At 48.6% G+C, this 14,544-nt stretch overlaps 1 protein-coding gene and 1 pseudogene across 1 annotated transcript; one reads left to right on the top strand and one right to left on the bottom strand.

The window, feature by feature from the left end:
* The first annotated feature begins 2,141 nt into the window (after nt 1–2,141).
* Nucleotides 2,142–2,632, top strand: LOC110312033 (annotated as a pseudogene).
* A 1,950-nt stretch (nt 2,633–4,582) lies between these two features.
* Ap2m1 (adaptor related protein complex 2 subunit mu 1) lies at nt 4,583–13,125 on the bottom strand. The gene is made up of 12 exons (XM_021184780.1): nt 13,004–13,125; nt 10,841–10,957; nt 9,005–9,270; nt 8,095–8,177; nt 7,698–7,703; nt 7,401–7,536; nt 7,160–7,301; nt 6,648–6,767; nt 6,423–6,558; nt 6,220–6,317; nt 5,738–5,849; nt 4,583–5,179 (listed from the first exon to the last, which is right to left on the bottom strand). Exons 2-12 carry the CDS (start codon nt 10,912–10,914, stop codon nt 5,045–5,047), a joined length of 1,308 nt encoding a protein of 435 aa, XP_021040439.1. The 5' UTR covers nt 10,915–10,957; nt 13,004–13,125; the 3' UTR covers nt 4,583–5,044.
* Nucleotides 13,126–14,544: the final 1,419 nt, after the last annotated feature.

The raw sequence follows: 14,544 nt of genomic DNA, 5'->3' as shown, positions 1-14,544 counted from the left end.
GCAGCTTCCGCGCCTGCGCGGTTCCAGTTTCCCGTCTACTTCAACCACCTGTGCGGGTTTTCTCTGCCTTCTGGAAAGTGGAGGTTGTATCGAGGGGCGTGGCAGAATCGCCCGAGGCTTATCGTAGCGGGGAGCACGGGAGGTGTGGCGAGGGGCGTCCAGCCTAGACACGGGCTATCGTGGGAGGGGGTCGCTTTGCAGCTTGGATACCTTCCCCGCAGGCGCGTGCTGCTACTCGCCCACCTTTAGTCCTCGGCGTTTTGCTGACTCACGCCAACTCTCAGTCCAGAGTCGATCAGTTTCAATTAGTCCTGCTAGTTGAATCAGCTTGGTGAGGAGCAGACTTCTGCTTGCCCCTTTGCTCTGTCCTAAGTTCCTTCACACCTCAAAGGTGTTCAACTGGGTCATTGAGAATGAAGTTCTGTTCTTCGACCACCCCAAGGCACAACCTCACCCACTGCCAGAAAACCTGAACAAGCCCTTTTATAAGTTCATTGTTTATCCTGGGTCTACAGACAAAGCAGATTTTCTTACACCCAGAATCTCAGTGTCTGTAAAAGATACCCTTCACACACACACACTCAATTTGCAAAATTAGAAAATCAATGCGCTCAAATTACACCCATTTATATGTCGAGACAATCTCTCTAGATAGCCTAAACTAACTTAAGAACTGAACCTCCTGCCTGTCGCCAAAGTGCTGGAATTAAAGGCATGTGACTACACTGGACTGTCCATTCATCCGGCTTAAGCATTATTGCAATGGGGAGCTGCCAGTCTTGGTGTTAAAGTTTTAAAAAGCTATCAGCATGCCTGAGGCTATAGATTAGTTGGTAGAATGCTTGTCTATCCCGAGGCTTTGTGTTTGATCCCCGGAACCTCAAAAAACTGGGTGCGGTGCATGCCAGTAACTCCCAACATTCAGGAGGCAGGGATAGAATGAACAAGAATTCAAGGTTGCCGGACAGAGGTGGAACCAGCCTTTAATCCCGGCACTCAAGAGGCAGAAAAAGGCAGCTCTCTGAGTTCAAGGCCACCCTGATCTACAGAATTCCAGGACAACTAGGGCTAAAGAGAAAAACCTAAGGGGGGAAAAAAATCAAGGTCACCCCACTGCTACAAAATGAGTTCCAGGTCATTCTGGGGCCATTTGAAATCTTGTTTCAATTCTCTGGTCTCAGTAAGCTACTGAGTACACCCAGATAATACTAACATTTAGGAGACTAGGGCAGGCAATTTGGGAGTTTGAGGCCATTCTGGACTGTAATAACTTCCGCATAAACAAAACAGCAATTGAACCTCTAGATCTAATTTAATAACCAGTTTACAGTAAATTCAGGCTAGGGGCTGGAGAAATGAGTCTGAGAAGTGCTTGTTCTGTTCTCATTAAGACCTGAGTTTGATCCCACATACCGAAGTAAAAGTCAGATGTACCTGTAAGTCACTGTGGTCTATTTTCTGTATAAAATGTACTTAGGCGCTTCCAGTTTACTTTAGAGTTGAGAAATTAGTAGCTCTGTAACTGAGCCAATGTATCAGGAAATGAGGGAGGGTTCTCCAGCCCCAGGAGGATACAGGGTTTGGGGTGGAGACAATGGTAGAAAAACAGTGGGGAAGACTGAAACTCTCTGGAATATATCAGCCTATTGGGGGGAAAAAGGGCAGGATTTTATTTTATTTTTTTTAAATATAGATCAGAGACCCTAAAAACATTGGTTGTACCAAATCATAGGGCCAGCCAGGCCTTTTTTGCCTGTTTCCCAGGCTGCTTTATGTTAGTTATTCTGTCTCCAGTACTGAGAAGTGAGGCGCGTCTTTACTCCCACACCCTAAATCCCAGTGCTGGTAGGCGAGGTAAGATCCCTGGGACTCAGGAGCTAGTCCCTGAGCAAAATCAGAGTTCCAGGGTCAGTGAGATACTCTGTCTTGAAAACTAAAGTAGAGGCAGTTGAAGAATACACTCAACACTAACATCTGATCTCTATCTGTATACACACACACACACACACACACCATTGAAACCTAGAGGCTGGAGACAGATGGTTCAGCAGTTAAGAGCACTTGCTGCTTTTTCAAGGGATTGATTGGTGTGTGGTTCTCAGCATTCAAATGACTGCTCACAACTCTCTGCAACTCCACTTCCAGGGGAATCCGATGCCCCCTTGTGGCATTGGTGAGTTCTCTGCATGCATGTGATGCAAGTAAATCCCTCAGACATAAAATGAAAATAAATTTAAAATTAACCACGGTTCTTCAGGCAGGCCATATGTCAAGCGTCAAGATGGCTGCCTCCTTGCGGCACGCACTGCTAAGGCTGTTTCCTACACTTTTACGAAGTTCTTATGTAGTTCAGATTCCCCTCCAGACTCTTGCTCAGAGGCCCTCATGAAGAAGATGCTCCGTCCTCACTTCCCGTTTCCCCTTATGAAAATGAACCTTGGAAATACCTGGATTCACAATACCAGAACAGCTATGGCTCCACCCTGTTTGGGCTGACTACTGCCGCAACCACAAACATGGCGTGCTGCCACAGTGTTGCTGGGAATCCTTGCCCCATCTGCCTGGATAACAAGTTTCACGTTGACTTTAGGATGTGAAGCTCTTGAAGAGTTTGTGCCCACACTGGTATCATCTTCCACGCCTCATACACAGAGAGGGTCTGTATGAAGCAGCACAAGACGTTGACCCAGGCCATCCAGAAAGCCAGGGAGTGTGGTCTTCTCAGTTGCTACCTTCTCCAGGTTGAGCCCCGAGATGCTGACTTTCCTACTGTACATGGAACTGTCAGTGTGACTCCATCAGCCACCGCCCCCCCCCCTGCTGTCAGGTGAACCTTGGTACCCGTGGTACAGCTGGCAACAGCTACAGCGAGAGAATTGACTCTATCAAGGAAATCTCCTAGAAGAAAGTGCCCCCCCACCACCTGAGTCAAGGCCTGAGATGCTCAAGACACCACCAGCAGAAGCTTCCACCGAGGAGACCGACCTGGGGAAGTCAGACTAAGGGAGTGCTGTCTAGGGCTATGTGGTATCATGTGTTCTGCAAAGGGTTGTTCTGTGACAGTGGCAGACCCTAAAGGGAATTGACTGGTATGAAGAGGCCAAGCACATTTGAAGTTGAAGAGGGACTAGATGTATATGGGTAACTTTGGAGAGGGCTTACATATGAACTGGAGACTCTTGTGTGTGTGCTAGATCGTGTATCCCTATTTTAAACCCTCTGGCTCAGCTTTTATATAATAAAGCTGTGCCTCCTCAAAAGAAAAAAAAAAACCACCAAACCAAGCCAGTCCCCTCTCCCACAAAAAAGCCCAATTAGGGGCTGGAGAATAGCTCTGTGGTTACGAGCATGCACTTTCCTTACAGAGAACCAAGTCTAGTTCTCAGCACCTACATCAGCTAACTATGAGTTGCTATAATCCCAGATGCAGGGGATCTGACATTATGACTGGATCCCAATGCAATCACATTGAGTCCTTTATGTTAACACATACTAGCGTTGGCCATGAATTGACTGATGTTGAAGCTGGTGACAGGACATGGGGATTAGCTATATTCTTTTTTTTTTTTTAAGATTTATTTATTTTATGTATATGAGTTCACTGTAGCTGTCTTCAGACACACCAGACAAGGGTGTCCGATCACATTGCAGATGGTTGTGAGCCACCATGCTGGGAATTGAACTCAGGACCTCTGGAAGAGCAGTCAGTGCTCTTAACCACTGAGCCATCTCTCCAGCCTCAATTAGCTATATTCTTATGCTTTAAATTTACTCTAGTTTTTTTTTTGTTTGTTTGTTTAAAAAAGCTGAAACCTCATAAGGTCCAACTGGTGAGGGCAACCCTATTCTTTATTTGTTCTAACATACAAGATCTTTGGGACAATCAATCCCCTTAGGAACTCTGGAAGAATGAAGGTTTTTGCCAGGGTTTGATAAGATGCATGGGGAAAATATCTTTCAGAAAGCAAGAACTAATACAAGAGCTTGGAAAGATGGCTCAGCAGTTAAAGAGCACTGACTGTTCTTCCAGAGGTCCTGAGTTCATTTCCCAGCAGCCACACAGTGGCTCACAACCATCTCTAAAGGGATCTGATGCCCTCTTTTGGTGTGTCTGAAAACAGCTACCCTGTACTGATATAAATCCTTTAAAAAAAAAAAAGAACTAATACAAATCTTGCCTCTTTGTACTAACTGGGAAACCCGCACACTTACAACACTGCACTTGAGAGATGGAGGCGGGAGGACCCTGAGTCCAGCCACCTCAGCTCACACAATGAAAACCCATCTCAAAGCACTTATCTGTAGTATCAGCATTTGAGAAGCAGAGGCACAGGGATTACCTAAAATTTACGGGCAGTCTGGTCTACATAGTGATTTCTAGGTCAGCCAGAGCTACAAGCAGCAAGACCCAAACAAATCAAAGCCTGGCATGGTGGTGTACACTTTAATCTCAGCACTCAGGAAGTAGATCTCCTGAGTTTGAGGCCAGTCTACACACAGGTTCCAGGACAGCCAGAACTGCATGGAGTAATAATAGTCCTGTCAGACCCTCTGGCAGCCCCAGTAACATTTAGCCAGCAACTCCACTCTATTGTTTATTGGGTTTGTAACTGGACAAAGTCACACGTGTACAAAATGAAGCTCATACTATCCCAAAGCAGAGTGGGGACTAAAGACTGGGGATCTGTTACTGGCCTTTGGGGAAGCTCTGGGGTGAGGGGTAGTCAACCTTCCCACTGCAGAGGTGTGGCCACAGGGGTAGAGAGAAGAGGAGAGCACCTGGCTTTGGTCACAAAACTCAGGGCCTGGCACTAAGCCAGGACAGACAGACGGAAGAGAAGCCTCAAAAACCACCGTCCCAGGAAGCCAGGCACTACCTGACCAGTTCCACTGTGGTGTGGCTGGTTCAGACTTATACTCAGGGGCTATTGGAAAGGGAAGGCAGCAGAGCAGGAGGGAGGAACGACACTGGTGAGTGGTCACTAGGGGTACTTGGACCTGTGGAAAGGGTAGGTAGGGAGGTGGGCCAGCTGCAACTAGGCAGCTAGCAGCGGGTTTCATAAATGCCACTGCGGCCAATGTATCGCACCCATTTGATGACATCATGGTCGCTGTAGTTCAGCTTCGGTTCGAATACCTTCAAGTAGCGCACCTTGAGGCCAGAAGGCGCGAATGGCACCTGAGCAGAGGACAGCTCCAGTTAGGAATATGGCCTTTCTATCACAGTACTCTGGCGAATTCCATGGGTCACCCACTTTATCTACCACAGGTGTTCTTGAATGACTGGTGTGGAGGGAATTCACTAGGAGACTACCACGTGAAGAGAGTTACTAGGAATCAGGACACATCTGAAGCTGAGCCCAGTTGTGAGCATAAAACTATAGCTCTAATCATTAGGCTGCCAGAGCACTATCTTTGAACTACTTATCCCAGAGAACTACCACTGAACAGACTTACCCTGCCAATACTATGGACTTGAAAATAAAGTGGAGAAAATGAAGTGCCTTATTCACACAAAGCAAATGTTTCAAAAACTACTGTGTGACAAATCAAATAGTCAAAAGCTTTTGGTCAGTTTAAACACCAATTTCTATTAAAAGGGGATGGGTCTATCAATTCAAGACATTTCCCAACCTAGGCCCAGTTCTCTTATTCCTAAGAAGTAGAGTCTAATCAAAATGATCACAGAGTCTCCCATCACACCCAGCCATTGCGCTATACCCCTCCTCTGCCATACCTCAAAGTTCATGGAAATGGGGGGCCGAGCCCATTTCTTCTTATCATTGGTGGGCAGGAGCTCAATCTCTGCGCTGATCTGGGATTCCTTCATGCCTGCCATGCGCTTGATCCTAGGAACACAGAGGGTATGGGCAACAGGAGGCTGTGGTATGTTACTCCTTCAGTACTTGGAGCTGCAGCTTCTCCCTCACCCAGACTGTACACTTTAGACACAAGTCGACAAGGCCCAACAAGAATATCTTGAAAACTAGACACACGTATGAGCTCAAGTGCATGAGAGATGAAGCACACACCCACGCGCGCACACACATGCACGCACACATGCACACCCACACCCACGTGCACACACACACACACACAGGCTCCTGGAGAAGCATGCACTCTTTTCTCACCCCATAACCCACACAGAGGACAGGTCAAACTTAACCGGAAGGTACACTATGACGCCTTGAGCCTGCCTGTGGCCTCCTGAAGACTCACTTCCATACAATGGCGTTCTCGCTGGCCTTGTACTTGGCCTTCCCCTTCATGCAGATCACCTGTACCCCGCTTGTGTTCAATGGAGTCGGGATCCTCACCTAGGAGTGACACACCCGTCAGAGAGCTCTGGGGAGACCTGGATCATCTATCTGCCTTTTCTCCCCCGAGACAGGTTTCTCACTCTCCAAGTCTCCAGTCCTCACCTCAATCTTCTGGGCCAGAAGTGAGGGCTTGAAGTTGGACTTGATGACCACCTTGACCTCCAGTTTGGTGCGCCCCACCTCCCGCACCAATGGGATCACCCGGAAAGGAAGGATGATGTCCTTGGTAGTACGGTATCTTTGGAGGAGAGAACACATGTGATAGCACAGGGCCAGCCCTACTCTCCTCCAGATGCACCCCCTGCCTCCTCCACACCCCCATGGCACCTCATGAGTTCAAACTCTCCATCAGGAGGGATGAAGCTGATGCTCCGTTCAGAGTCAAACTTGCTGAGCCGCACACACTGGTGGAAGGTGCAGTCATCAATGGCGATCGACTGCTTACCACTGTAAACAGAAGCAGAGCTCAAATAGGTACAGTACATGCCAGATTAACAGACCACGCCAGAGCCGGCTACCTCACAGATTATGGGAAGCTTCCAGAACACAGCTTTCTGACTTGGAAATCCCTGCCCAGCCCTGCAGTTTGAGCCTCTGGGTTCCTTATCACCTGAGAACTTTGTTGCTGGGGATCAAACAAAAAAGCGTTCTCTCCAAGGACAAAGACAGTCCCTTCATGCCTTATCATCAATCACAAGACTAACTGGCCAAGGATGACTTGGAAAGACAGTTAACAATTCCAGAAATGAATTCCAAAGGGAATCTGGGTTCACTAGGCCTCATTGGATTCTCAAAGGCTTGCTCATCTTTGTGTCCCTTGAGCTCCCAGACGCCGGTACCTCTTGCTTGTTTCATCAGCTGTGCCTTTGCCCTGCTTTTCTATGACAATCTTGTCATTCATTCCAAACTTGCACTCAGGCATGCCACTCAGGTAGCTCTTCATCACCACCCGGCCTGACACATGGGCACTCAGCACCTGCCCTGGTGACAGAACAGAGAAACAGGGAGCGGCTAAGCCCGGCCGACAGGCCAGGACCTACCCACCCCCAACCCCCGGTCTCATCATGAGAAGACACTTACCCTGTGGGGACATAAGCAGGTTCACACTCTCCAGAACATCTAGGAACAGTTCATTCCGGCGATACTTGATGCCTTCTCGCCGCCAGCCAATCTGCCCGGTCACCTGGCTGGTGATCTGGGACTGTTCTTCCTTTGTCTATATGGGATAAAGGTGGCCAATGACCTCATTCCTTTCCCCGTCCCATTACCCTCTGCCCACTGTATCACGTCACTCTCCCTCCTTCCTCACAACCCTTACAGGGCAGGGTCTGCAGAACAGAGTGAAGCTGCAGTGGGAGAAGTGAGGGAACAACTTACCTGATGCTAGAAGCCGCAGAGTCAGCAAGGGGCCAACACAACAGGAAGCAGCATGGTAAGCAAACAAAGGGAGAAAGCGATAAGGCTCGAGTCTGAGAGGAGAGCCCACGTGCTTTTCTGAGGAACACAAGGCCTGAAGAGCAGACACACCCCGTCCCCCGTGTAGAAGAAACCAACTGAGCTGTATTCCTGGTAATAGAGATGCTGAGTTGGCAGCTTCTGGGGTAGGAGAGCTAGCTACCCAAAGCAAAAAAGGCCTGCAGTCATGGTAGGAGGGCTGAGGCCAGCACTTCCTGTCAAGGGCAAGCTCATGAGTCAGCTAGAACAAGGCCGGGGATCAATAGGAAGGAAAGGAGTTTGGGGTCCACCCTGTGTGCTGTACAATTAACTCAAGTACCTGACTCTTGATACCCTGCTGGGTGATGAAGGTTTTCAGTGCACCTGTCTCTGAGTTCTGTGGGTAGCCAAAGTCCAGAATCTCTGTAAAAAGAAGGGAATTACAGCCTGGCAGTGGGGTATATGCCTTTAATCCCAGAAATCAGGAGGCAGAGGCAGGTGGCCGAGTTCAAGGCCAGCCTGGTCTACAGAGCCCATTCCAGTACAGCAAGGCTACACAGAGAAACCCCGTTTCAATAACAAAAAACAAAACAAAAAACAAACAAAAAGAAGGGAATTACTAGTTTCTGAAGAAAACAAAAGACTCCTTCCTTCCAGTCCTTCCTCTGGCCCAGATATACCAGTCTAGAACACAGAACAGGTCCTGATGCTGTACAGAATCATCTACAGCGAAGTCTTCTAGCTTAGAGCACTCAGCTTAGGATTTGTTCTTCATAAGAAAATACAACTTTTTTTTCAAATGTAAAAAAGAAAAATCATAAAAGAGTCACATGGTCAGTGAGTGGGTAAGAGGATTAAAAAAACCCTGAGCCTTCCTTTACTCCAGAAAACAGATGGTGGTGAAAGGGAAGTCATCACAGACACTACAAGAGGAAAGAGGACAACCAAGGGACCTACAGGACTTCCTCTTCTCTAGGCTCTGAGGGAGTGTTGAGATAAGAGTTGAGCACAGTTTGTGAAGATTTTAGGCTAATACAGTCAGGTTAATAGCTCCAGCAAAGACCAAAACTTTGTGCTGGTCTATTTTCATATTCTATTCTAAAACAATTTTTAGGTATGGATTTAAACTGGTTGTATCAGGGACACAGAGATCAGAGGCTCAAAAACCAAAGTTCAGAGTATGCTGGGATAGCCAGATCCTCCCAGTTAGGTCCCTCCCCACAGAGACATTCAATCCTCCAACGTCTCACCATCCAGCAGCTCGTATATGAGCACAAAATTGTTCTTGATGTTCTCCTCGCTGATCTTGCCAAAGTAAGCAGCCATTACATCACACATCTTGTAGAGGAATTCGAAGACCATGGCAGCATTGACATTCTGCTTGGTGACTGCGGCCAGCCAGATGTTGGACCGCTTAACATGGAAGAAGCTGGTGCGAGCGATGTTTGTAACAGGGCTGCGCACCTGCTGCCGTGCATGAATGACATTGACCCGAAAGGCATCCACAGCATTCCTCCTAAGGGAAAAGATGCAAAGAGGCTATTCAGTATTTAAGCAGACCTCACCCCCTGAGGATCACCTACAGATGCTGGCTGCTCCACCCTCCACACCACTGAAATCTGACATATATTCACAAGTCAAGGCCTAAACCCCTAGGGCTCCCTTCTTATACCACCTGCAGGGTCCTGGGAGAAGGTTCTGCACTGGCTGGCTACCTAAAGGGGAAGTCAAATGATACTAATGGGAAGAGTGCCTGTAGTGTTAATAAACTGACTCCTGGGCCTGACTTTACTTTCCCAGATACACCCCAGCTGTCCCCGCGCTAGCTTTCCAGGAAGTTCCAGGCCTGCAGAGAAAGAGATCTCTGTTGGGCCCATCAGTGGGGAAAGCTAACTCCTCAGGGAGTTGAACAAAACTAGTATGACCTTGGAAGACTCTACTCTAAAGGGTGAGAGGGGCTATAGACTGTGCCACCCACTTCTTTTCTAAGGTCTGACTCCTGAAGGGGATGAAAAATGATGATTAAAACAATTTGGGGGGGGCAGGACCCCCTGTACCTGAGCGGCAGCTTCACAGGCTGCTTACCTATTGCTACATCAGCCAATGAGATGGGATGAGAGAAATGACGTCAGCAAGGAGGAGATTGACAGCAAGGAGAGAGAGGGTTAGACGACACACAACACACCAAGGTGGGCAGCACATACCATGAGGGAGAAGCAGACAAGACAGGCAACAGGTAGAGAGCACGCTAAGGCATGCAGGGTGCCATGTGGCCCAGCTGTGGCATAAACCAGGACCATCCAGGGTGGGAGTAGCAGGAAGGAGTAGAACCAGCCAGGTTCACTTAGGATAGGCACTGCCACAAACTAAGTCTAGGTTAGCTTTACCACCAAAAAATGGATACAGCCACACCAAGCTAGCCCATTAGCCAGGGAGGCAAGAAGGTAGGAGAGCTACCATAGGTCTATTCTGAGACTATTTATCTCAAGCTCTTTTGAGAAAGAAAACCAAGGCAGGAAGAAACAGAAGAGCCTAGCCTCAGGTTAGACAGTGGAGGATCTCTTAGCAAGCAGCCAGAGTGTGAGGCAGAGTGAGAAGTGAGACTGCAGGAGGTCTTAGGAGCTGTCCAGCTCCACCCAGATGAGCTACAAAGGCAGCATGACCTGCAGAGCACAGTAAGCAGTTCACAACCAGGGATGGCCCAGGAGAACTGAAAACAGCTGAGTCAGCAGACTACAGAGAGGTTTTAAGGGGATCTAGGGAAGGCTCTCAATATGAGAAGGATTTGAAAGCAAGATTTACATGGATTAGTATCTCCACACACACACTAACTACACCCACTGGAGAGAGTGCTCCCTCCTAAAAGGAAGACCAGGCAAAAGCACTCGTCTCCAGCTACCAGAACTACACCAAAGACATAGGGAGCAGGAAGGGCAGGGATTCCTAACCCTAGGGGGTGGAAGTGTCATTCCGAGGCCCTGGGCCTAACAGCTAGGCCAGTGCCCAATGAGAACCAGGCTATATTGCATGCTCAGGCTGAGGCAACAGGGAGGTTGGAACACAGCATGCTCAGTCAAGGGACTTACCCGATGTCATCTCTGTAGACCCGGGAGATAAGCACCTCCCCCTTGTGATTATAGATGAATAAGCCTCCGATCATGGTGGCAGCTCAGTCTCTGTGACCCATTGCTCTGAGAACAGACCTAGGTAGGAAAGGGGAGGGGGGAGTAGGGAAAGGGGAGATCTTTAGCACCCCTGTCCACGTCAATAGGGCTATACAGGCCTGCCTTGTCGCCTGACTCAGTCCTCTAGCAAGTGACTCCCAAGTCCTCCGCAGCCCTCCCTAGGCTCCAGTTTCTGTTTATTCCACACTGGATAGGGGACAGCACTTTAAGTGTGCGAGGCCCGGGATTTAGGCCATTTTTACCCAGCCTTTTCTGAGGGACGAGGAAAGTAACCACTACCCGGTATTCACAAGGCCGAGCTCAGCCCCCTACTGTGCAGACTCTCACTCCTGGCTGCTTCCAGTGAGTCACAGAGAAGGCTTGCCTGCGGATGCAGGAATGGCTGGCGGTAGGGATTACTCTAGTTGGCTTGAGCCTGGGCCTGCCACCAGGCATAACCTTTAGAGCAAGCATTACCCTTCCAAGAAGGCAGCAGAGCATGACCCTCTAGAAGCCTACACATTCCAGGAAAGGGTGTGCAGGGTGAGGTGGGGCTGGGAGGGAAGAGGCCCTTAGGCTCTAACACAGAGCCAGGAATGTGGCTGAAGCAGGCACATCTTTCCCAGACAGAGAGATAAGCAGACAAAGGAACAGAGGCCCCAGTACTGACAAACACCGCTTAGTACGTTCTTTAAAAGATTTCATTTTTACCGACACACAGGTACATGCCAGTGTGCTGTATGTGTGGAAGCTAGGTGTGAGACTGAACAGCGCCCTCCACCCCTCAAGCCTGAGTTAGGGTGGTACTGAGCCAAATGTCATGTGCCGGGACCTGAACTCAGGTTTTCTGGAAGAGCAGTAAGAACTCTTCAATGCTGAGCCCCTTTTACAGTTATTTCTGGTTACTGTCTTTTCAAAATTTCTAAGTGTGACAAAAATTAGGTCTGTATGTAGTAGCATTAATCCTGCCATCTAAATTGTGACTCCAAATCTGTCAAGTCAATCACTTCTGTCCTGGTGTTTACCAAGCAATGGGCAGGGATAACAGAATGTTTCGACTGCCCAAATTATTTTGGTCAACATTAAGGTAGAATATTTGAGCAACGGGGTTAATCTGGTTCTAGATTTTCTGGATTAGTCCAGATATTAATTTCACTGAGGTTAGTTTAACAGACTTTTTGAAACTGAAAAGTTAACCCTTGAAGCCCAGTGACAAGTCCAAAGAAGGTGAGAAAGAAAATGCAAAATGGAGGTTGAGCGCTGAGCAAAGGACCAAGTCCACAGGTATCAACCTCGGGTGGGGGATGGTGTGTGTGTGTGTGTGTAACCTCGGGTGGGGGGACGGTGTGTGTGTGTGTCCTGGACGGAAATGGAATATTTAGTTAAAGACCAGGATGACCCCAAAGCACCAAATACAGCTGTGGGAGTCCCTAACGTTCTCCTATGGCAAAGGTCATAGGAGCTTGGGAGGAGCAAAAAACAGCGAAAAGAGATAGACAAGAAAAAGAGAAAGCTGAGAGACAGGGCCTACTCTTCTGTTAGTGAAGCATAGGGGGCTGGTGGAGTTTTTCTCAGCTGAGGGAGGAGAAGACATCTAGGCCGGGGAGATGGCACCACGGGATGCGGGGGCTGTCACACAGGTCTGAGGTACAAGAGCCGTGGGGGTAAACCAGGAGGATGGAATCTCTCAGTGTTCGAGAGAGACCTGTCACTGTCCAAGGGAGTGGCACCAGGGGATGTCAATGTCCTGGGGGATGGGGAAATGGGAAACCCCGGAAACCCCGGGGTTGAGCGGTTGTCAGGATTCTAGGGATGGGGCGCCGCGCGGCGTCTCCGGCTCTAGGATTCCGGCCCTAGTCTCTGCCCGGAGACGCCTGGCGGGTCACTGGAAGGCGTTGCTCCCCGCCCTTGCTGCAATCGCGCCCAAGGCACCCCCGCCCGGTCGTCTATTCCCTCCCGGGTCTGAAGGCTGAGGCCACTCCCCGGTGCGGGCAGTTTTCCACCCAGCACCGTGCAGGGCAAGGCAGGCGACCACAGCACCCTCGTCGCCTGATAAGGACCTCTAAGTCAAGCCTCCCAGCTCACCTGGAGTCAGCAGCCCCCACAAGGCCGGCCTGGCCACTCTCGGATCCCAAGATGTCCGCCCGCCCCCAGCTCGCCTGTCTGCTGCCTCGGCTTTCACTGCAGTGCTCCCGCCCCGTCCCGCCCCGATCGCAGCTGCGCCTGCGCGCTCGCCTCCAGCGGCGACTACAAGTCCCGTCACTCCCCGCAGCTTTCAAGCTGACACATCTGAGCGCCCTAGGCTTAACAAAACTACAACTACCGACAGCCTTCAAGACAGAGAAGACGTCAGCTTTAGTGCGCCTTGCAAGCAACACGTGTCGTGATACACTCCAACCATTGTTTGCTTTACTGAGAATCACGGGAAGTGTAGTCTCTGCGACCCTTCCTGTTCCTAGTTAAGTGGGGGTAGCTTTAAGAGACTAAAGCTATTTGTCGAAACCAATTGTAAATTTTGAATTACTATAGTCTTTTATTGTCTCCAGATTTCGGAGAGTGGCTACTTTACAAACACAACTCTGCTGAATTTACTGTTGTTTTTTTTTTTTTTAAACACCACGTTTGATTCTCCCAAACGTTTGTGTGTGTGTGTGTGTATAAAAATTTATATGTATTTTATATACTAGGATAGAACTGAGCCCTTTCTCAGGGATAATTATCCAAACAGAAAAGCTGGGAAGGAAGACAGCTAAACGTTAATGTTTTCCTCAGCTAAATCTGTGACTGTGGTGTGATGGTGACTTATACCGTTAATTCCAGAGTTCTGGAGGCAGAGGCAAGAGCATCTCTGTGAGTTTGAGACCAGTCTGGTCTAAATAGAGAGTTTCAAGACAGCCCAGGTTACATAAGAGACCTCTTTTGCCCTCTACTCCAGTTTAGTTGGGCATGGGATTTTAAAATCCCATTTCTCCTTTAATCCCAGCACTTGGGAGGCAGAGGCAGGAGAATTTCTGAGTTCGAGGCCAGCCTGGTCTACAAAGTGAGTTCCAGGACAGCCATGGCTACAGAGAAACCCTGTCTCGGAAAAAATAAAAAAATCCCATTTCTCAACTGGGCAGTGGTGGCACATGCTTTTAATCTCAGCACTGGGGAGGTAGAGGCAGGCAGCTCTCTGAGTTCAAGGTCAGCCTGGTCTACAGATCAAGTTCCAGGACAGCCAGGGCTACAAAGAGAAACCCTGTCTCATAAAACCAAAAAAGGAGAGAGAAAAGATTTCCTATGATATCCAAACTGAGAGAATGAGTAAGAGCTAACCTGGACACAAACGGCTGTCTGATTATTGCCAAATCAGGAAAATTTGGTTTTTCTCCCAGGAGACAGAGACATCCTGCTGCCTATACAGGCCAGAGACTTCTATGGCAGAAAGGAAGGGGTGGGTGCTTAAATCTGGTTGCTAACACTACTATTCCTAGCAACCTCCTTCTAGGAAGCCAAAACCCAAAAACTTGTAACTCCTGAACTACCATTCAAGGCTTCATGTCTATCTTTGCAAAAGTTTTCTCTTCCCAATATACCCTAAAAGTTTGCTGGTTTAGAGTAAATAATAATAATAATAATAATAATAA

The sequence above is a fragment of the Mus caroli genome, chromosome 16 (assembly GCF_900094665.2).
Source record: "Mus caroli chromosome 16, CAROLI_EIJ_v1.1, whole genome shotgun sequence".
NCBI classification, from domain to species: domain Eukaryota; kingdom Metazoa; phylum Chordata; class Mammalia; order Rodentia; family Muridae; genus Mus; species Mus caroli.
Note: the sequence above shows the minus strand (reverse complement) of the source record. Positions and strands in the feature narration are given on the sequence as shown.